Genomic DNA, 22,858 nt, shown 5'->3' on the forward strand with positions numbered 1-22,858 from the left:
TCCAAACAACAAGCGATTGAGCACAACTAAGAAATAGGTGATCTAAAGATTCCTCCTCACAACCACACAAAGGGCACGAAATGTTGATAACACTCATATCCACACCACGCAAACAAAGAGCCTTACGGGTCGGGAGAGCATTAAGCAACAATCTCCACCCAAAAACTTTCACCTTACTAGGAACCCTTGCCTTCCATAAACAACTTAATTCTAAGCAACTCGCTTCATCCAAAAGCATTCCGTAACCATTTAACGTGTGAAACCATCGGAAACTATTTTTAACCGAAAAACCATCAACATGCCTCCACCAAACCAAATTATCAACCGCCCCCGAAATTGGCGTTACACCCTCTAACATAGATAACAAAACAGCCCGTTCACAAGCTACCTCCGCCTCTAAAAAATCCTCCGCCACCTCCACATTCCATCTCCACACATTGTTCACCCAAACACCCATTTCATCCACACGAGATAAAACAGAAGGAGAAGAAGAAGAAGATGCATGTAAATAATTAGTAAGAGAATACGCACCGTAAAGGGAAGGGTAGAGCACTTTGAAAGGTGTAGGACCCAACCAAGCATGCTCCCAAAAAGGAATAAGATGCCCATCCCCTAGTTTCCAAGAGACGCAATCCGTGAACCAAGGAGAGTTGTTAAATTTGAAACCACACACCTTCCGGACATCCCTCCACCAAAGTGATGTTTTCGACAAAAACCGATTGGAACTTTCTCCACAAAGAGCTTCCAAACCCCCACCATACCTAAACACCAACAAATTGAACCAAACCGCCTCTCTATCAGAAATGAATCACCATCCCCATTTACTAACCAATGCTAGATTAAACGTCTCAATATTCCTCACCCCTAATCCACCCTCCTTTTGTGGACGACAAATCTTCTCCCAACTAACCCAACACATCTTCCGAATCCCTTCCTTACTACCCCAAAGGAAGTCTCGTTGAATTTTGACAATCTCATCAATAACACACTTAGGGGCTTTATAAAAAGAAAGCACAAAAATCGGAATACTATTAAGAACCGAATTCAATAAAGTCACCTTGCCTCCAAGAGAAAGATGTTTCCGTTGCCATCCACCCAACCTCTTTTTTAATTTAGAGATCAGAAAAGACCAAAAATGCTTATGCCGATGATTACCTCCAACCGGAATACCTAAGAAGACAAAGGGGAGCTTCCCGATCGGACACCCCAAGAATGACGACGCCGCAGAGAGAACCTGATCCTCCAAATGCACTCCAAAAAGTTTACTTTTGTTGAAGTTGATACGTAATCCAGAGACCAACTCAAACCCGCGTAACAAAGCCTTAATACACCACAAATTCTTTTTCGAGCCATCACAAAGAAGTACCGTATCATCCGCATATTGGAGCATGTCGAAGGAAATATCAGAAGACACTTGAAAGCCCTTAAATAAACCGTCAGACACCGCATTACGCATCATACCTGCTAAACCTTCTGCCACCAACAAAAAAAGAAACGGGGAAAGAGGATCCCCTTGACGTAATCCTCTCGAAGCATGAAATTCCTCCGTCGGTGAACCGTTGACCAAGATGGATATCGAACTAGAAAAAACCGTTCCTGCCATCCAACGTAACCACTTAGAACCAAACCCCATCCGCTTCATGACATAGTTAAGAAAGTCCCAAGAAACACAATCATACGCCTTTTCGAAATCAACCTTCAGCACCAAACATTTTTTATTGTTTCGCTTAGCAAAGTCTAAAACCTCATTTAGAACCAAAACCCCATCAAACAGCTGTCTACCCTCAATAAAAGCCGATTGAGATTTAGAAATCAGCTTGCCCATAACAACCTTCAACCTAGCTGCCAACAACTTGGAAATCAACCGATACAGGCAACCGATTAGACAAATCGGTCTAAACTCATCAATCTTTTGCGGACACGCCACTTTAGGAATAAGAGCCAAAAAAGAAGCCGTAGCCGCTTTAGGAAGAACACCTCGATTGTAAAACTCTTGAACAAAGCATAATAACTCATCTTTGACAAAGCTCCAAGTCTTCTTGAAAAAACCCAAAGGAAACCCATCCGGCCCGGGACTTTTATCGCAATGACTAAGCCAAACAATATTCTTTATTTCCTCCAAAGAAAACGGAGTCTCAAGAAGCATGCTATCCTCCTCCGACAAACTTTTAAAACCAACCCCATCAAGAATCGGGCGAGAGGAGCAAGGTTCGGTAAATCGGTTCTTGAAATGATCAAAAATCTCCTTCTTAATAGGCTCCACCTCCGTTAACAACCCATCATCCGAATTCAAGCTCACAATATTATTTCTTCTAAATCTTCCCTTCATGTAAGAATGAAAGTATTTAGAATTGGCATCACCAAGTTGGATCCAACGGCATCTTGATTTTTGACGAAGAATGCTTTCCCTCCTTAACATAGCCTCCCATACTTCCTTCGAAGCCAACCTTCTATTAGCGGACACCGAATCGCACCAAACAGCCCCGCTTTCCGTATTAGCCACAAGAGAGTCAAGGTCATTAAGCGAGCTCACCGCTTTGTCCACATTCAAGTCAAGGATACCAAACACCTCTTTATTCCAATCTCTCAATCTATTGTTATTATTATTATTTACTCTCATCGAATGTTACAGCTTTTACGGCAACAAAAATTTTGGAACCCAAAAAAAATCACAATCTCTAAATCAGAGAACCGACCATCAACATCGCATTAACCAAAAACTTCCAGAATCATAAAACTCCAAGTATCCCCATAATTTAACAACATTGATATAATTGTTATAAATTTTTTGTTTTTGCAAGAAAATAGAGAAGTGGAAAGAACAACTCCGAAGCCTTCGATTCCGACAACGCCGCGACATATCTCTTCCGATTGCTACTCCGAACCTACTGTAAGCGGACTAGCCGACAAAGCCTCGATCCACGCGCTTGTCACACCGAAGACCGCAAGACCACCATCGACGGCCACCAACTGCGTGGTATCAACAGAAAAACGCAGCGACCAGACGAAGCTCCGAATCCACCCAGATAACTCTGACGCATGTCATTAGATCTGATCACCGTCATCATCGCAGTTGTGGAGGTTAGATCCTACTTTCTTTTCTAGTTGTTCTCTGTTTTCTTTTCTGGTTGTTCTCTGTTTTCTTTTCATGTTTGAGTTTATGTCTTGCATAAATGGAGAGTAAATTTTGTTTCAACTTGAAGAGAGAAGGAGAGAAAGTAACATGAGAAAGAGAGCGTGATTTACTTTACTGATTCCTTGGTCTTGTTTTTATTATGTTGTTTCTAATCTTTCATTTCTATTTAACTTGCCAAGTGTCATATGTTTAATGGTTGATGGAAGCTAAATTTGAAAAAGCAGCTAGTTGGATACCCGTACGTTCGCACGGGTACCAGTGTGTTACACTAATTTTTTTAAAAAATTTATTTTGTATAGAAAATTAAATAGGATAGTTAAATAAAAATTAAATGAAAAACTAAATATGAATATATAAAGGAAGATTGATGTGTATTTGTTTTTAAAATATAATAAAAATAAAATATTTTTTTTAAAAAAAAATGATAAATTGGTGTCTATAATTCTTTTAATATATAAAATATTTGAATCAATAATATATATATATATATATATATATATATATATATATATATATATATATATATATATATTGCATATCATTCTCATATGAGAATGTGATAATGAATCAGAACCATTGAATTTTAAAATAAATGGTGGAGCTTATATCTGAATCTTTTTTTTTCTCTCCTACATCATTTATTTCATTAATGAAGGAGAGAAAAAAAAGATTCACCCATAATCTCCACCGTTTATTTTAAAATTTAATGGTTCTGATTCATTCTCACATTCTCATATAAAAGATGTATTCTAATATGATATATATATATATATATATATATATATATATATATATATATATATATATATATATATATATATATATATATATATATATATATATATATATATATATATATATATATATATATATATATATATATATGAGGAGTGCTAGCAACACTCTCTTTTCAACACTCTCTCCAACACTCACTTTCTTATTGGTTGAAACATGCGTGGGTCCCTCACTTTGGAAATGGATCCCACATAAAGTGGTAGGACCCACACATGTTTTAACCAATAAAAAAGTGAGTGTTGGAGAGAGTGTTAAAAAGAGAGTGTTGCTAGCATTTCTCATATATATATATATATATATATATATATATATATATATATATATATATATATATATATATATATATATATATATATATATATATATATATATATATATATATATATATATATATATATATATATATATATATATATGAGGAGGGATATATTTACTCCAAGAGTAAGTGTGGAAGACTTACTCCAAATCTTAACCATTGATTTTCATTAATCTAATGGTTTTAATTGATCATTTAATCTAATTATATTTGGGAATACTTTTCTATTTAAAAAATTAATTAAAGTCGTTAGATTAATTATATATATATATATATATATATATATATATATATATATATATATATATATTAAAGTCGTTAGATTAATTATATATATATATACTTATATATATATATATATTGTTTGATCTATGATATTGTTTGTATTTAATAAATTGATGTTTTCAATTATTCAAAACTTATTGTCGGTATTTAGCATGTAATTCATTGAATTTTATCCGGTCTAATAGTGTTTACGTTTATTATAATTTTTCATAGGTTCAACTATTTCGAATTCCATAATCCATATGCTTCAAAAATACGCTCAAAATTTTAAATTTTAAAAAATAATTTTATCGAAGCAAATAATTTTCAAAATGTTTCTAAAGTGACACAAAAGATTCACTTTCTATATAGGTTAGATAGAAAGTGAATGGATATATATATAGAAACCATTAGATTAATGAAAATCAATGGTTAAGATTTGGAGTAAGTCTTCCACACTTACTCTTGGAGTAAATATATCCCTCCTCATATATATATATATATATATATATATATATATATATATATATATATATATATATATATATATATATATATATATATATATATATATATATATATATATATATATATATATATATATATATCATATTAGAATACATCTTTTATATGAGAATGTGAGAATGAATCAGAACCATTAAATTTTAAAATAAACGGTGGAGATTATGGGTGAATCTTTTTTTTCTCTCCTTCATTAATGAAATAAATGATGTAGGAGAGAAAAAAATACCTTTTAGCTACTTCTATATTTTTATAAAAAAAAACTTTTATATTTAATAAAAAAATTATATCAAAATAACTACTTACCCACTAAAAAGAGAATAACCGAATCATATCTTAATAATAACTACTCTTTATAGTTATCATTCTGGAACTATTTTTCTTAAAAACAACAATTTACTAAGGCATGGTGAAATTAAAAGAAGTTATAAATGAGAGGTGGGTTAAAGGTTGAGCGGTTACTGTAATATTCTATGCCAATCTATGAATGAATGACATTTGAGACATAAAAAATCTTCTATTCATATTTATTTTCACTCTCTCAATTTCTTATCTCCATGTGTTCTTTTATCTCATGTTCCTTCCTATTTATCTGTTATTTTTTATTTTTTTTTATTTTCATTGATAGTATGGAGGTTTGGAGAAATATAATAGTCATGGATAGACATTAAAGTAATGTATTGTTGAACCACAATATCAATTAATTAACAACCAGTAGGATAAAATGATTTTCAGATTGCTATTTGAAAAACTTATATTTTCTCCTTTTTTTTATTGTAGAATGACCATAAAATCAAAATGCGAATAAACAAGTAAGATGATGGCTTTAACATTACTGAGTTTTAACATGCTAGCAAATCTTTCAAGATAAATTATCTGCTTTTTAATATCATTATAAAGTTTTGAACGAAACTATTAATTTAGTGCATACTAATGGTAATTGATTCATTTGGCATAGTATTTGAGAATAGTCTTCTAATCCAATTTATTATGGGTTCTATTATGGGTTCTAATGTTCTTTTGCTAATTTGTAATTAAAATAGATCAATTATTTTTATATTTTTATTATATTTTATTATTTTAATTTGATAGAAAAGATAGAGTCCCGATAAATTTTTAATGAGAAAATCCATTTCACATTTAATAAATATTGACTTGAAAGAAGGATCAATTGATGTGATTTCAATTTTCTAACTTACGATAAAATAAGCAGTTGCACTACATTAAAAAAAAATAAAAGTAAATGCTACATGATAAGATTAGGAAAATTTTCTACCAGACATAGAAGAGAAAGGGAAGGAAAGTCTACATTGAAAAATATCTATAATTACAAACATTTTGAAAATTAATCTATTGATAATTTATAACAATTTACATTTCAAATGTGGGTGTTTTTCTTTTCAAGTTAATTTTTTTTTGTATGGCAAGAATTTAATACAATTTAAAATTATCTTTCAATATACTCTTAAGTAAGATTTAATATTGCAATACACAACCACAATTTAAATATCATATCATATGATCAAATAGAAATATAAACTAAATACCTGTGGAGAACAACATCATCAATAACACCTCTACATATGTTTGAATCACTAAGACAACTCTCAACAGTTGACAAACATTCATTAAAGAAGTTATTTGACAAATATGATTTATAAGGAAATGAAATGATATGACAGTTTGTCCGTGCTTTTTATATAGATTTTTTAATATTAGTGACACATGTTAAAATACATGTATATGATATGAGTCTATATAATCATATCTGTTATATATTAAAATATTATAAAATTTATCATACAAATAATTTAAATTAAAATCAAAATTATATAAAAAAAATACTCGACACTTTTGTTGTTTTCTCTTTTGTTCAATTGTTTTTGTATCCTATTTTATTGAGAGAGAGGGGTAGACAGAGAGAGCCTTTTGCATTGTTAAATTGGCAGAGAGAGAGCTCTTGGCATTGTTAATTGGTCCTGAGAATGAGTGAGAGAGAGAGAGAGAGAAATTGAAAGTCCCATTTGTATTGTTAAATTGGTCGTGTGTCTGTGTGAGAGAGAGAGGGGTGGAGGGAGAGAGGGGGAGTTGGAGAGGGAAAGTGAAAAGGAGATGTAGAGGGGAAGAGAGAGAGTGTGTGTGAGAGCGAGTGTTTGAGTGAGAGAGAGAGAGGGGGGAGAGTGGGAGAGAGAGGGGGGAAATAGACAGATAGTGGGAGAGAGAGGGGGGAGGAGGGGGAGAGGGAGAGTGAGTGAGTGAGTTAGGGAGAGAGATTGAGGGAGAAAGAGGGATATAGAGCCATTTGCATTGTTAAATTAGTCGTGAGGATTTCTTTTTTAGTTTTGATTACTGAGTCTACAGTAGTAGATTACTAAAACATATAAAAAGTTTAAATGTATGATCATTCTTCTATTTTTAATAATTGTAGCCAAATAATAATATTTTTAAAATTAAGGATATATGTCAAAAACACCATAAAAGATAAACACGCGTTAGCGTAATAAAAAATGCGGACCGACGGACACGAGAGTTAAGTTAGTTTAGACAAATGTATCTTAGTTTAAACATATTTGATAATTAAAAATAAACGTGTGTAATTAACTCCTCTTTAATAACTATTTATTTGTTTCATTTTCAGATGATGTTATTATACAATTCATTTTTTTTCATTTTTATCACAAAATTTATTTATTAAATATTTTAAAATAAAATTAAAATAAAATAAAAAATATATTTGTATTTTGACGTTGTGCACATTAAAAATGCGGACAAACGGGCACGGGAGTGCCCGTTTGAACGCTAGTATATATAGTGTTGAAATTATTGTGAAAAATATTTAAACCAATGGTAAAGTTGTTCTATTATTATTCAATATTTTTATCAGTAAATTTATGTTCCCGTTATTATTATGTTTCTGTAGTTATTAAATATTTTGATTAGTAACTTCATGTTTACATTAATATTCAATATTTTGATTAGTAACTTTATGTTTCTGTTAATATTCAATTTTTTGATCAATAGCTTCATTTTCCATTAATATTAAATATTTTAGTTAGTAATTTCATGGTCTCGTTAATATTCAATAGTTTAAGCAATTAGATTGCCCCGTCGACCAGTGCTCCGCACGGGGAGCACGGATATATTAGAAACAAAACTACATTTTTTATAATAGTTGATATTTAATTTTTTATTTACATACAAAATTGTCTTGTAGGCTATTTAAATTATGTTTGCAATTATATTATTAAATTTTTTAATGTGAAACAATAATACAAAAAGTGTTTAAAATATTATTTTTTAGGTTATTAGAAGATTTATTATGGTTTCATTTATATATTGAAATAAGTAAGTTATTCTTTACAAAATATGACTACTTGAACTATATTGAGTTTAACATTTAACTCATAATTTAAATTAATTTTTTTACTTATTATTTAAATTTAGATATGAAATATAGAAGAAAGAGATTTTTTACCATATATTTTAGAAATGATATATAGATTAAAATTGTATTTATATTTTTAATTATTCTCTATTTTAAATTGTTTATATAAAAGTTATTTTTTAATCATGGAAGTAATTTCAAAAATAGTAATTGTACTTAAGTTTAGACAATAATCGATAATAAATTGAAAGAAAGAAAAATTTTATGAGTGTTAAAACCAAATATATTTAGTGAATATGATTTTCCTTTAATGAGTTGTTTTAAATATCTATACATAATTTCAAATAAATGGAAATGAAGTAAAATTCATGCTAATATTTATTATTTATTAATAAAAAATTTCATGGAGAAAAAAATCATTGCTAATATTTTTTATTTATTAATAAAATATTTGACTGTTATTACATAGATAAAAAAGCGTAAAACAAATCAAATTGAAAAAAAGAGTGTCAATCATTAAATTGAAAAGAGAGTGAATCATTTTGTTTCTTTTATTTTCAAACATAGTAATTTTAGTAATTTTGACTCCCTAGTGATGGATGCATTGTCACCCTCAAGATCAATTGTTTCTAAAGATACCAAACTCATAGCCTTTCGCTCTCTAAGTGAGTTGCTAGTTGGAGTCCGGCAAGTATTAGCAACAACCACTTCATCTTTGCTATTTGAATCACCACCTTCAGTAACTTTTTAAATTAAATTTTAAAAGGTAATTATTAGCAATAAACACTAATAAAAGTATTCATATATTTTTATTAATTTTAAATACATAATATAGAGAAAAAGAATTACTTTTAAATCGGTGTGCTAATGCGTTAGCTAAGCTGAGACGTGCTTTTAATGCTTCTTTAACCGTTTTTAAGGATTGTCCTCTGCAAATTAGAGAGTCGTTGTGTAATCTTTTTCTTTGTCGGGCTTAGGCTCTCACTCTTACCAAAGAAATACCTTTAAGTTAATTATATAAATATAAACAACAATAAATATAAATAATATATATAATAATTATCTTTTAGTTAATTATCCCAATTGATCATGAATTTATGCCATCAGGTGTAATCTATATAACAACAAAACAACAACAAAGCATAAATTTAATCATGTAAAATAAAATACAAAATATCATATATTGATGATATGTTTAGAATACTAACCATTGTAGTAATTTTGACATCTTACCACTCAAAATCTCAAATATTAGAGTTATCATGGAAAAAATATATACAAACAACAAAACAACACTAATCACTGATTTTAAAATTTTTCGTGTGTGATAAGAGGCCCAAGATAATAAAAGGTATTTATAATGAATAATAAAAATATCAGTAATATTAATATGAATTAATATCTATATGAGAGTTACAAAATATTAAGTGATATAAATATGAATTATATGAGAGTTACAAAATGTTAACGTAATTTATGAGTATTATGTATCAATTTTTTTTATTGAAATAAATATATCAGTTTTGTTAACGTAGAATTCTAATAGAGAGGTGAATTAATTAATGCTGATTTTATTTCAATTATGCATTGATATTCAAAACGGTTTATTAAAACAACATTATATTCACTAAATATATGTAGCTTTAATATTCATAAATTAATTAATTACAACTTTTTAATTGTATAAAATATAGAATTGTACAAAATTTTACTATTATTATTTTTATTATTATTATTATTATTATTATTATTATTATTATTATTATTATTATTATTATTAGATGTATAATTTATTATTATCATTTTTTTTAAAAGTGGTAGTTGAACATTTTATTATTATTATTACTACTAATTTATAAAATAGAAAAAGTATTTTAAAAATTATAATATTTAATGATGAGTTATAATATTTAAAATATTGAATTATATAAATTTTTTCAATGTCTTAATGTAAAAAATTGTCTAACAAAAAAATAAATAATAATATTAAAAGATCAAAATTTTAAATTTACATTTTATTTTTATTTCTATGAGTATATATTTTATAAATATCAAGAATTTCAATTTAGGATAAAAAATTACAAATTTGGTAAATAATAATGCACAAAGAAATGGTAAAATTTAAAATTTTTATTTTATTTTTGTTTTTATGAGTATATAATTTTATAAATTTATTAAGAAAATGAAAAACTATTTGTTTGACATTTGAATTTTTCATTGAAAACTATTTGTTTGACTTTTGAGTTTTTCATGGAAAACTATTTGTTTGACTTTTGAATTTTTCAATGTCTAAATGTAAAAAAATTGTCTAACAATAATAATACTATTAATATATCACAATTTTAAATTTATATTATATTTTTATTTTCATTTTTATGATTATATATTTTTATAAATTTATTAAAATTTTTAAGGATTATTAATAAAATATAATTATTGAAGGATTAGTAATAAAATAATAACTGTTTATTAATATTATGATAATGCTAACATGTGTCCTAACGGCACATGTTAAGAGCTAAATGCAGAAACTTTTTATTGGAAATTGTGTAATATTTTTATTAAAAGTTTATAATTAATGTTTTCATTGCTTTGTTTCAATACAAACTTTCTATTAATGTGTTTCTTAACATGTGCCCTTAGGGCACATGTTAGCTTTACCCTTAATATTATTATACTATTACTATTTAATGTTATTGCTAGAAAGATGATTTAATAATATTGTTAAAAATATAGTGGTTAGAAATGTGGTTTTAATAATATTGTTAGAAAAAAAATAGTGGCTCATAAAAATTGAAAATTCTAAAATTATGCCACATAAGCATTATAGTTAGGATTGTGTTCAAAGTTGCTAAAATCATGCCACATAAGCATTAGGGTTAGGATTATCTTCAAGGTTGCAATCATGACAATCTTGCATTTAAATTAAGTAGATTATTATTATTATTATTATTATTATTATTATTATTATTATTATTATTATTATTATTATTATTATTATTATTATTATTATTATTATTATTATTATTATATTATACTTACTTTAATTCTTTAACCTTATTATATTTATTATTTAATTTTTTATATTTTTCATGGAGTTTCAAGTTATTCATTAGTTTAAATTCATTACTATATAATAATATACAATAGGAGTTACAAAATAAGTTCAAATATTTATTTTATTAATTATTATTATATAGAGGAGTTACAAAATAGAGAAAAATATAGTTTATTTAAAATAAAAATAAAAAAGATAAAATGAATTTAGGGTTGGTCAAGAATTGCTCTCAACATGACACGTCAACATATAGCTAGGGTTGAGGCTAAAGTTGTCATCATGACAACCTTACATTTATAGTAAGTAGATAACTTCATGATCCTGTTAATATTAAATACTTTTATCATTAACTTTATGTGAAACAATTGCACTGGTACCGCTGTATTACGCGCAATTTTTAAAAATATTATATCTTAAATTCAAAAAATATCAAAACAAAGCTATAAGTAACATAAATAATTTAAAAAATAACGCATTTCCCCCTGTTTGGATTCATACATTATTTTAAATATATTTTCTTTTGTTTTTTTTAAATGTAAAAAAAAACTAAAATAACCCATGGGTTCCGCACGAATTCTAGTATGGTCACTCGTGCATTCAGACGGTACAGGTGTGTTACCTGTGCGTTCGCACGGGTACTGGTGTGGTACACACACTTTTTCCAAAATATAATAAAAATGTAAATAAGAAAAACAAAATTGTTTTACTAAAAAAGTTTATTATTTTTAAAAGAAAAATAAGATATTTTTACAAAAATTGTTTTACATTAATAATATATATTTTAAATTTGTATATATTATCATAAAAACTATTGTATCTTAAATTAGAAAAAAATCAAAATAATGATATTAGTAACATAAAATAGTTTAAAACGATAAATTTTTCTCGTGTTTGGATTCATACATTTTTTAATTGTTTTAATTGTACAAAAAAAATATGATAACTCGTGGATTCGCAGAAAATTTAATCTGGACATCTGTGCGTTGTTATGAGTACTGACCCATTACACTCATATGTTTCTAAATTTTTCAAGAACAACGTAATAACTCGTCAATCTGCACGAATTTTGATATAAATACTCATGTGTTTGCACGAGTATATGTGTATTCATTTTATTATTATTTTTGTTTAAATATTTATTATCTCATTTAATGATTTTCATTATAATATAATTTTTTTCTCTCTTCACATTTAATTACTTATTATATAACGATTAGATTGAAAATAGTTAAGGTCCCCTCCTCATTTGAATTTTAATTGTTATATATATATTTTTTGTGTAATGATTATATTTTTGATGTCTCGTAATTGTTATTTTTCCATTTTTAATATTTTAATTAATAATTTCATTATTCCCATTTCAAATATCACAAATATAGAATGTATGTAGAATTTGATATTTCATATTCTATCTCCATACAAAGCCACTCTTGTAGCTAAAAAAAACTTTTTATTCTTATACATTATTCTTGTATTGTATGTGTTGTATATAACTGTATAGCGTATTTTTAAATATTTCATTTCTAATTAATTACAACAAATAATAATCATTTTAATTAAAATTGAATAACGTTTCAAATCTTTTGAGATTATGAGAATTAATATGGTGCAATAATTACTTGACATTTTAGATTAAGAATCTGAATTAATTTCTTATTAAATGACAATAATTATTGACAATAATACTGGATAATAATAAATTGACAATAATACTTAATGGGAAATGCTAACAAGTGCCCCAGGGGTACTCTTTAATAGCTTTAAAAAGTAAGTTTTTCTTGGAAATATGCGTAATTAATGCATCGAAAATTGAAATGGTGAACTTTTGAAAGAATATTTTCTTTATTTAGAATGCTTAAAGAGTGCCCCTGGGGCACTCGTTAGCATGACCCATACTTAATAAATATAATAATATAATATTTTTATATGAGAAATTGAATTTGTTTCTTTTTAATAAAGCTTTTATTCTGTAAAAAAAATAAAAGACTTTATTATATTCAACGAAAGTCAAATTGATTAATTATATCAACAAAAAATATAAATAAATTAGCAAAGTCATAACTAAATTCCCAATATCTGCCAAAAAAAATACCAAACCAAAAAGTATTTCATCCTTAAGAAAAAAAAATGTATTTCATTCTAATCTCGAAATGGCTAAATTCAAATAATGAATTTCATCACCATTTTCAAATATCCAAACCGTAACTGCAATCTCTGTTAACAATCTTCGCTTTCTCCGTTAACTCAGCCACCGTCACAACACAGTGAACCTTAACGTTAAACGTCGACGTCTTCACAATTACGATTTTGAATTTCATCGGAGCCCTCAGCTTCAACGTTAACGACAAACTCTGTTTCTTAACAGCATTCAGTAACGCTTTCCGATTAGATCCAGCAACCATTACCCTGTTACGCTTCAACACCGTTACATTATTCGACAACTGATAAAATGTCGGTATCGCGCCGTTACAGAGGTTAACATTTTTGTAAAACAGTTCAACAGTGCTATCATTGTTGTAGTAGATTTCGATCTTACGGTTACCATTATCAGCGCTAACAGAGACGTCAAACTTCGGCGAGATCAGAGACTGCGAGGTGAGGTTCATTCCCTTGACGGAGACGCGTTTGATCGAATACTTAGGCGCTTCTAGCCGAAACACCAAGTATAAAACACCGGCGGCGATGGCGAGGAGCAGATTAAAGCTACAATGATGCCGATGAACCAGCAGAGACAACGGCAGCACTGAGATCTTCTATTTTTCCGGTGAGTGATTTTGTGAGAGGAAGATAATATAAAAGTAAAAATTAGAACTGATTTATAAATATTACTACCATATTTATGAGGGAGGTGTAAGGTTGAAGAAGTTGTGAAAGAAATTAGAAGCTAGATGGTCATGACATCAATTATCCAAGGGTAATGCTAACAAGTACTCGGGGCAAGAATCACCACCGACTTTTATTTTGTCCAATTATTAGGAAAGGTATAAAAGTACAAACAAGACCTGAAAAGAGAGTTTGAGTTCGGGGGATAAGTTATGAAAAGGGAAGGTGTTAGCACCCTTTTCATCCGTAGTTATCTACGGGTTCTTAGTTTGCTTATCTCGTTTTGTTTTGTTTGAAAAGCTTGAAAAAACATAGTGTGTGTGTGTGTTTTTTGAGAAAAGGTGCCAACAGTAAGGAAAGACTTTGCAATGATCCTTGTATCAGTCCTCAAGGATGTATGCGAAGTATTTTGAAATTCGTTTGAAAAAAGTAAGTGGTGAGAAAAGAAAGTTTATTTGTTGAGCAAACAAACTAAGGGTTACTTATCCTAACGTCTAGTCTTTCCTATACTTTATACTTTTCTTTGAAGGGATAGGACTAAACATACCATTTGTGGGTAGGTAGTCCCATCTATTGGACGTTTTAAGGGACATCGAAAGGGTCATCGATGGTTGTTGAAGGCAACATGATAGAGGTACCTTTAGCAATATTCGAAGGGACAAATCATCTCTTTTTCGTAGGCAGCAATCGAGGGACTAGATCATGTATTCGTAGGCAACATCGAGGGTCATCAAGGGACTATGATCTTTGTGATGATTTTTGAATCGAGGGACTTTTGCTAATGGTACCCCTATATTCGAGGGACACGACCATTTTTATTCGTAAGGCAACCAAGACGGGCATACCCTAGAGGTGAGTGAGTGCGAGTAAAAAGTGTGTTGTATTCAGATATCTTAATCTTGAGTTAGTGATCTAACGGTTGACTTTATCTTGCCATACAATCTTATTAGCCATACATCTAAGCAGTTAATATTTGCGGAAATTAAAATGCGGAAAGTAAATATCCTACGCTATTACATAGTTTTGGGGCAGTTACATAATATGAGGTGCGGAAAATAAAAGTCCTAGCTATTACAACCCTTAGCAGTTACATAGTAAAATATAAGCGGAAAAGTAAAATATATACAAAAATTAACGAATTATAAATGGTGAATGTCCACAGGATAGTTCAATGCCTCAATGATAATACCTCGCAAAAATCAAAAAAATGGTTAGTACTAAGAACATATAAAAATAGGCATTCTAAATTCTAAAAGAAAATTAAAAATTAAATACCATGTTTTTTAGTATTTTAATATATGAAAAATTAAACTAAAATATTTTTTTTCGATATTTTAAAATATTCTCTATAAAAATAAATAACCTAGGTTAGTTTAATAACGACCTAATAACTAAATTAACAAATTAAAAATTAACAATATTTTTTTTGTGTTAGTAATTGACAATTCAAACTAAATAGTCTAATAAACTAAAATTAATTTTTAAAAAAACTAATAACTGCATGAAAATCTATTCTCTTTTTTTTTTTTTTTGTATTTTTTTATTATTGGAACAAAACACAACAAATCTAATGAGGGCGCAATTAGTAGAAACTAAGGATCCAATCCATTAATATACAAAGCTCTAATTGATAATAATAGAGAGTTTTTTTCTTTAACTCCTATGGGGTGACCCCAGCGAAATTCCAAACTTGTCCCTGTTTAGGAGATGTATCTTCGAAGTATTTTTTTTAGATTTTTCCAGACTTCGGAAATGCATCTCCAAAAAAAATTGGAATTTTGATTAATTCGGATATACATTCGAAAATATCCCAAAAATTAAATTTGTATAGAATATTGATTAATTCATATATTATAAAATTGATATAATTTATAAGTTATAAATAATAGTAAAGATAATTATACGGTTGATATTTCTATTCTAATTTCAATTAAACTTAATAAATAAATTTTATATTAATAATTACTAAAACTATAACTAATACCCAATAATTATGATTATATAAAAAAATAAATGTATTAATAATTATTCAGCAAAATTTTAAAATAAAGGAGATAAAATAAGAATAAAATTATTTACTATTTTATTCATATTTTAATATAAATTTTAAATTACATAGTTTTTCAAAATAATAAATAAAAATAATAAATAAAAATAAAAAATGTAAAAATTATTTTAATAATTAATTATGATAAAAAATCATTTTTTATTTAGTTTAAAAAAATTAAATGAAATTTTTTTCTTAATTTTATTTAATGAATAAATAAATTATATATTTAATTTTATATAATTCAAAATTTATATTAGAATGTTATTAATTTATATAAATTAATAAAATAATTTTTAACTTTAAAATTGTTTAGGAAATTTTGTTTATAAAATGATTTTTTATAACTATAAAATTATTTTGAAAATTAGTTTATAAAATAATTTTTTTGTGTATCATAAAAAAATAGAAAGTAAATATCTTTATTATTATTATTATTAAGTTTTTATATAAAAATAAAATATTAATTTAAATATTTATTAGGTTAATATTATTATGATTATATCTTGATTATAATGATATATAGTATTTTATAATATTTTTTAATTAATACAATTAAGGGAAAAGCTAACATGTGTCCTAAGGGCACAAGTTAATAAGCTCTTTATAGAAAAAAAATCTTGAAAGACGTACACTTAATGTCTTGAAATTTTAAATGTGACTTTATTATATTGAATTACATTTAGTTTTTTCTAATTATAGTATGTTTAACATATGCCCTTAGGGCACATGTTAGCATGACCCTACAATTAATTATACTATTTATTGTATTGATTAAACTTGATTTTAATTTTTTAATAATTATTGAATTTTTTCTGAAATGCATATCCGAAACATTCCTAGATTAAAAATTGAAATATTTCGTATATGCATCTCCAAAGGCACCTCTCTCTCTCAAAAAAAAAGTTGATTTCGGAAATCTATCTCCTAAAACATTTTTTTTTTGTGTTTTCGAAAATACATTTCCGAAAATACTTTTTTTTTTGTGTTTTCGGAAGTGCACCTCCGAAATCAACTTTTTTTCAGAAGATAGGGGTCAGGAAAAAAATTCTCTAATAATAATAACAACAATAAGTAAAAGTAAATGATAAGAAAAATTAACAAAATAAAGAAATAAGAGAAATAATAGCTTTACACTCAACATTACTCCTGCACCGTATAAAAATATGGCTGTATTTTAATACGGTGTAGTGATAGGGTGTTAAATTTGGGTGTATACATAGCATAGCAAGCCTCTTTTGAAAAGCTAGTAAATTTAGGGGTGGGAATAGGCCAGGCCGACTAACAGGGGCCTACGGCCAGCCTACATGGGCCAAGGCCAGACCAGGCTTTTTACATAAATAGAAAAGGCCTAGGTTTTTTTATAAGCCTATTTAGTTAAAAAGGCTAGGCCACAGGCCATATAAAAAGCCTTTTAAGTCTATGAGGTCGGCCTATTTAAATAAATTTAAATAATTTTATTAATATTATATTGTATTTTGTATTTTGAATTAAAATATAAAAATAAATATTAGTTATCTTGAAAATAAGATGAAAAAAAATCTTATGAACAATGTCATAAGTTACTTCCATAAGTTTTTTCAAACAAATAGTATCACAAAATTTATACTACTAGGTAAACTCAAATAAGTCAATGCAAACAAACATTTAATCTCATTGATCTTTTAATTTATTAGTCTATATAAAGTTGAGTTGAATGACTTATTTACAAATGTTCAAATGAAATAGGCTTTTAAGTAGGCTAACACGCCAATCAGGCCTTCTAAAAGACCAGACTCAGGCCAAAAAAATAAGCCTACTATAGGCTACAGGTCAGACTTAGGCTTTAAATTTTTTAACAGGCCAGGCTCAGACTTGGCAAAGCCTAGCTCGGCCCAGCCTATTCCCACCCCTACTAGTAAGGTAAGAAGTTGTTGGAAAAACCAATATAAAAAGGAATATCAGGTTTAATTGGTAGGGTGCGGGTCAAATTCTCCATAAAATGGGTTTTCACTTTTGGCTATTGTTGACCTTTCACTGTTTTCATTTTTTGCCATCAAATCAAACCCTGCCCCTTCTTTCGCTTGCGAAAGAAACCTTACCTTATTAACACTATTGGTTTTGCATTGAATAAGAAGGGAGTATGAGTATCACACAGAAATTGGGCATCAAGATTGAAACAAACCCTTCCGAGGAAAAACTCACTCAACTCGGTGTTAGACAATGGTCCAAGTAAGCTCTCTATTCTCTCTATTTTCTACAATTTTTGCATCAATTTTGTACTATTTGTTTTTAAATATTTCTATTAGGCTTTCATAAAAAAAGGAACTTTACTATGCTATGATGGGTGATTTTTGGGTATCATCTGAAATTGTCAAAACCTAGCAAGATACTACCTTTATGAATGGACTGTTTTTATTATTTATTGTTCAGTTTTATGATTTGATTTCATTCTGTTTTGTTTCTAAATTTATAGGAATGATGTCTGTATTTGTTATTGTCATTAAGCACGTGTTTGGTTGTGCGGAGATGAAAATTGATTTTGAATTAATTGATTTTAGTGAAAACTGACTTAAATTTAAAGTGATTTATGTTTTGTTTAAGTTCATGAAAAATATCTTTTATTCAATTTATGATTGGGTAGTTTGGATCGAAATTGCTTTTTTACATTCTTATCTATTACTTTCAATCAATTTGAGCTTAAAGAAGAGTTTAATTTGTACCTATGAGGCTTGGATACCTATGGAATTATATGCATTGCGGTGTCTGACATCCCGTATGACACATGTAACTTTTTGATCCACCAGAGTTTTTATTCGTGCTAGTTTTTTAAATTTGAATCACACCTTTTGTTCACCATTGTTGATTTCATTTCAGCTTTGGGTTCAGTTCATTTCTTTGCTATTATTTTTTCAAACATCAGGACAGATTTATAAACGACTATATGCATTCATAAAAAGAAATTTGTAATGGTTTCATAGTCCTAGCTGAACAATTTAGAGATTGTGATAGTGTTTGAATAGTCTGATTGAGCACATTCTGTTAACTCTTTTGGTCGATAAATATGCGAAAATGCCTACCCAAAAGGTATTGACAATTTGATACCACTTCTCAAATAACTGGATTGATCAATGCATTCGGTCTAAACGATGGTAAAGAAGATAATGATATCTTTCAGCAAGTTCTGATTAAAATCAGTATCAAGCATTTTGTTTTAAACATTTCTCTTCTCAAAATGTTCTCCTGTTAAATTAAGTCAGGAATTATTATATGATAAACATGTCAAATACTATCATGTTTAGCTACATGTCTAATGATTTTTGATTGATGGCATATCTTTGATCCACGGGTGTTAGAGTGACGTTCATGTATGTGTTTACACTCAATCACCTTCATTTTCTCAAATCATTACCGGTGTCTACGTGTGAGTTGTGTACTCGTGTTTGTGCTTCATACGTAAGTTAGTCATTTGCTTTACATTCATGTTACCTTGGTTTCTTATGTAAACTCTTTAAAAAAACTAATCAAGTGTGAAAGTTTACTTTTTTGTGTTTTAATTATTATAAATTATAAATTCACTCGATTTTCTTTGTATTCATAAAATTGTTTCTCTATTTTGATATAACAGATGGGGTTGTCCTCCAAGCAAATTCCCTTGGACTTATGATTCGAAAGAGACATGCTATCTCCTAGAAGGAAAAGTTAAGGTAACACCAAGTGGAGCAAATGAGTCCGTTGAATTTGGTGCTGGTGATTTGGTTGTGTTTCCTAAAGGCATGACTTGTACTTGGGATGTTTCTGTTGCTGTCAACAAGCACTATATCTTTGAATAACTCCTAAATGTGGTTGGTACCTTTCATGTACGAAATAGAAGGACTTTGATTAACTTATTTGGCTGTAAGATTTCTAGTGAATTAAGAACTTTGAAGTGGTTAGCTTTTGTTGTTAAAAGTTTATCTTGCTCTTATTTTCTCAAATTTTGTTGTCTAGTTTGGAAATCCCATGTATGTCTAGTTTGGATATCCCATGTATCACAAATTAATAGTGAAGTTAATGTGTGAATTTCTTTACAAGATTATCATTTTGCTATTACACAAGAAGTGGTCATAACTACTCAAAATTAACACATACAACTCTGAGAGTTAGAGTTCAAATCTTGGTATTGACGTCTAACTTAACAATATCAGTTTTTGACAGTTGAGTTAGAATTTGCGGACTAGTAAGTACAAGTTAACACGAATATTCATTTATCAACTAAATTAATATCTCATGGAGATTAGCATGTATAGTCAAGACTCAAGTGTCACAAATTTCATCATTTTGATGATAGGTGAATCATGAAAATAGTTTTGTTACCTTCTTCTAGCAGTTGAGTAGAGATCATGGGTAGAACGTTATCCATTTAGGTCCATTAGTTATTAGTTATTTATATTTGTTATATTTTCTAATTTACACTACTATCTAGTAGTATTTATATCTCATAGACAATGAATATAAACTATTAGTATAAGGTTCAATTGTTGATAGTATCATTTATTTATATTTAGGTTTTAACGTTAACAAGTTATTAATATTTATAACTTTAACAATTTAAAAAATTTTTTTTTCATCTTTGTATTTTAAAAAAAAAAAGAATATGAATTATACACTTCAATGAAAGAGTTATGATACATACATTTTAATATCATACATTATTCATTTTAAAAACACTTTTAACTTATCTATTACTTTTATCTTAAAATTGTAGAAATTGCTTGTCTTCTCCCTTAATTTTAGTTCTTTATCAAATTGTATGTTATCGAATATATTCTCTTAATCAAAATTTCCTACTATTATTTCTTTTGTTTTGTTGTAAAGCCTTCACTTATAATAATAATAATAATAATAATAATAATAATAATAATAATAATAATAATAATAATAATAATAATAATAATAATAATAATAATAATAATAATAATAATAAAATCTTAACTAGCCGTCTATCCGTGCGATGCACGGTAAATGTTATTTGATTATTATTAATATTTTTTTAAGAAAAAATTTATGTACTTCATATTCATTGTTTTTCCTTAAAAAGATATCAACAATTTAATAGATTGTATTTCATGAAAAAAAATATATGTTTTTAAAAAATTACAAACTATAAAAATATAAATAAATTCTTATATAAATCTATTTTTTACAAATAAAGTTATAGTATATATGTAAATAAAGAATTTAAAATTAAAGGTAAATATGATAGACAGAAACTGGGGAAAATAATAAATAAATGAAAAAATATATATATATAACTAATAAATACAAATAAATTATAGAAGGATAAAAAATTGAATAATGTAATAAATTAATGAATTTTAATTTTAATTATATAATTAAGGAATAGTTAAACTCCATAATAAGTAATTATATTTTGTTTAAAATTTAATAATACTATTAGTGGCAAAAATATTTTCAAAAAATAAATAAATTTTATTCTAAGATTAAAAATATTTTCTTTCACATAAGTATATAAGTGATGGTGGGGTAGTAGAGATAGGAGAAAAATATAGTAGAATGAAATTGTGAATGGTGATAATGTGAATATGTATAAAATAATTATTAATTCTATAATAATATAATAGTAATAATAAATAATAACAATAATAATGATAATAATAATAATAAGTAAAATCATTTTTTTAATAGCAATGGTTTTTCAAACTATAGAGGGAGTGGAGAGTAGATTGCAAACGGAGAAAGTGGTTCTGAAATTTTATTTGAATAAGTTATTAATATCATTAGAAGAATTAAGTCTCTAGCATGTAAATATTGTTTAATAAATAAGCTTTATTATTTTTCTAACATCTTAATACATATTCCAATCTTACCTATTTGGTTAGAAAGAGATAGAGCGTATTGCATATGTATTGAATCACATTTTTAAAATTATGAAGCTAACTTGATCCATCTTGCCACTGCAACTATGTGTGGCGTAGTTAGAGCTATCAAAACGGGCTACCCAATCCATTTAGGGCTGGCCCTGATGGGCCTGAGCTTTTTAGGTCTGGACAAAAAAAGCGTTATTGTAATATGGGCCTCAAAATTACTATCCGAGTCCGGCTCTAGATGGGTTTTGGACTATCCGGCTCTAAACGGGTTTTTTTAATAAAAAAATTAAAATAAAAGATTCATTGTATTTATTATAAATTAAATAAAAAATTATATTATTTTAAACATAATACATTTTTAATTACTATATTATCTTTTATAAATATTATAATGTGTTTTTAAATACACTACATGTTTAAATTGTAGAAAATAATACTCAAATATTTAATATAAGAGAAACTACTAGAATACAAGAAAATAATGTTGATTATATTAATGTATAATATTTAAAAGAGAAAGATTGAATATAATAGAAACAAAATTTAGTGAAGTGAGAAAAATCAATTTTTTATTTTGGAGTAACACAATATAAAAACTAATATAAAATTGTGAAATTTATATTTGTGCGGGCCTTATGGGCTACCATGACCCATATGGGCTAA

General features: G+C 27.4%; 2 protein-coding genes across 2 annotated transcripts; one reads left to right on the plus strand and one right to left on the minus strand.

The window, feature by feature from the left end:
* Window positions 1-13,588: 13,588 nt before the first annotated feature.
* On the minus strand, window positions 13,589-14,364 carry LOC131632688 (NDR1/HIN1-like protein 13). Its single transcript, XM_058903424.1, has one exon. It carries the CDS (start codon window positions 14,080-14,082, stop codon window positions 13,663-13,665), a length of 420 nt encoding a protein of 139 aa, XP_058759407.1. The 5' UTR covers window positions 14,083-14,364; the 3' UTR covers window positions 13,589-13,662.
* A 3,969-nt stretch (window positions 14,365-18,333) lies between these two features.
* LOC131632673 (uncharacterized) lies at window positions 18,334-20,414 on the plus strand. The gene is made up of 2 exons (XM_058903411.1): window positions 18,334-18,557; window positions 19,954-20,414. The coding sequence occupies exons 1-2, from the start codon at window positions 18,469-18,471 to the stop codon at window positions 20,156-20,158; spliced, it is 294 nt and encodes a 97-aa protein (XP_058759394.1). The 5' UTR covers window positions 18,334-18,468; the 3' UTR covers window positions 20,159-20,414.
* Window positions 20,415-22,858: the final 2,444 nt, after the last annotated feature.

Source organism: Vicia villosa, unplaced genomic scaffold, assembly GCF_029867415.1.
Source record: "Vicia villosa cultivar HV-30 ecotype Madison, WI unplaced genomic scaffold, Vvil1.0 ctg.000986F_1_1, whole genome shotgun sequence".
Classification (NCBI taxonomy): Eukaryota; Viridiplantae; Streptophyta; class Magnoliopsida; order Fabales; family Fabaceae; genus Vicia; species Vicia villosa.

Excerpts from the sequence above, each read along its gene's own strand:
- LOC131632688 (XM_058903424.1), bottom strand. The coding sequence starts at position 14,082 with ATGAACCTCACCTCGCAGTCTCTGATCTCGCCGAAGTTTGACGTCTCT.
- LOC131632673 (XM_058903411.1), top strand. The coding sequence starts at position 18,469 with ATGAGTATCACACAGAAATTGGGCATCAAGATTGAAACAAACCCTTCC. Across the intron at positions 18,558-19,953 it reads GGTGTTAGACAATGGTCCAA|ATGGGGTTGTCCTCCAAGCA; the intron begins GTAAGCTCTCTA and ends TTGATATAACAG.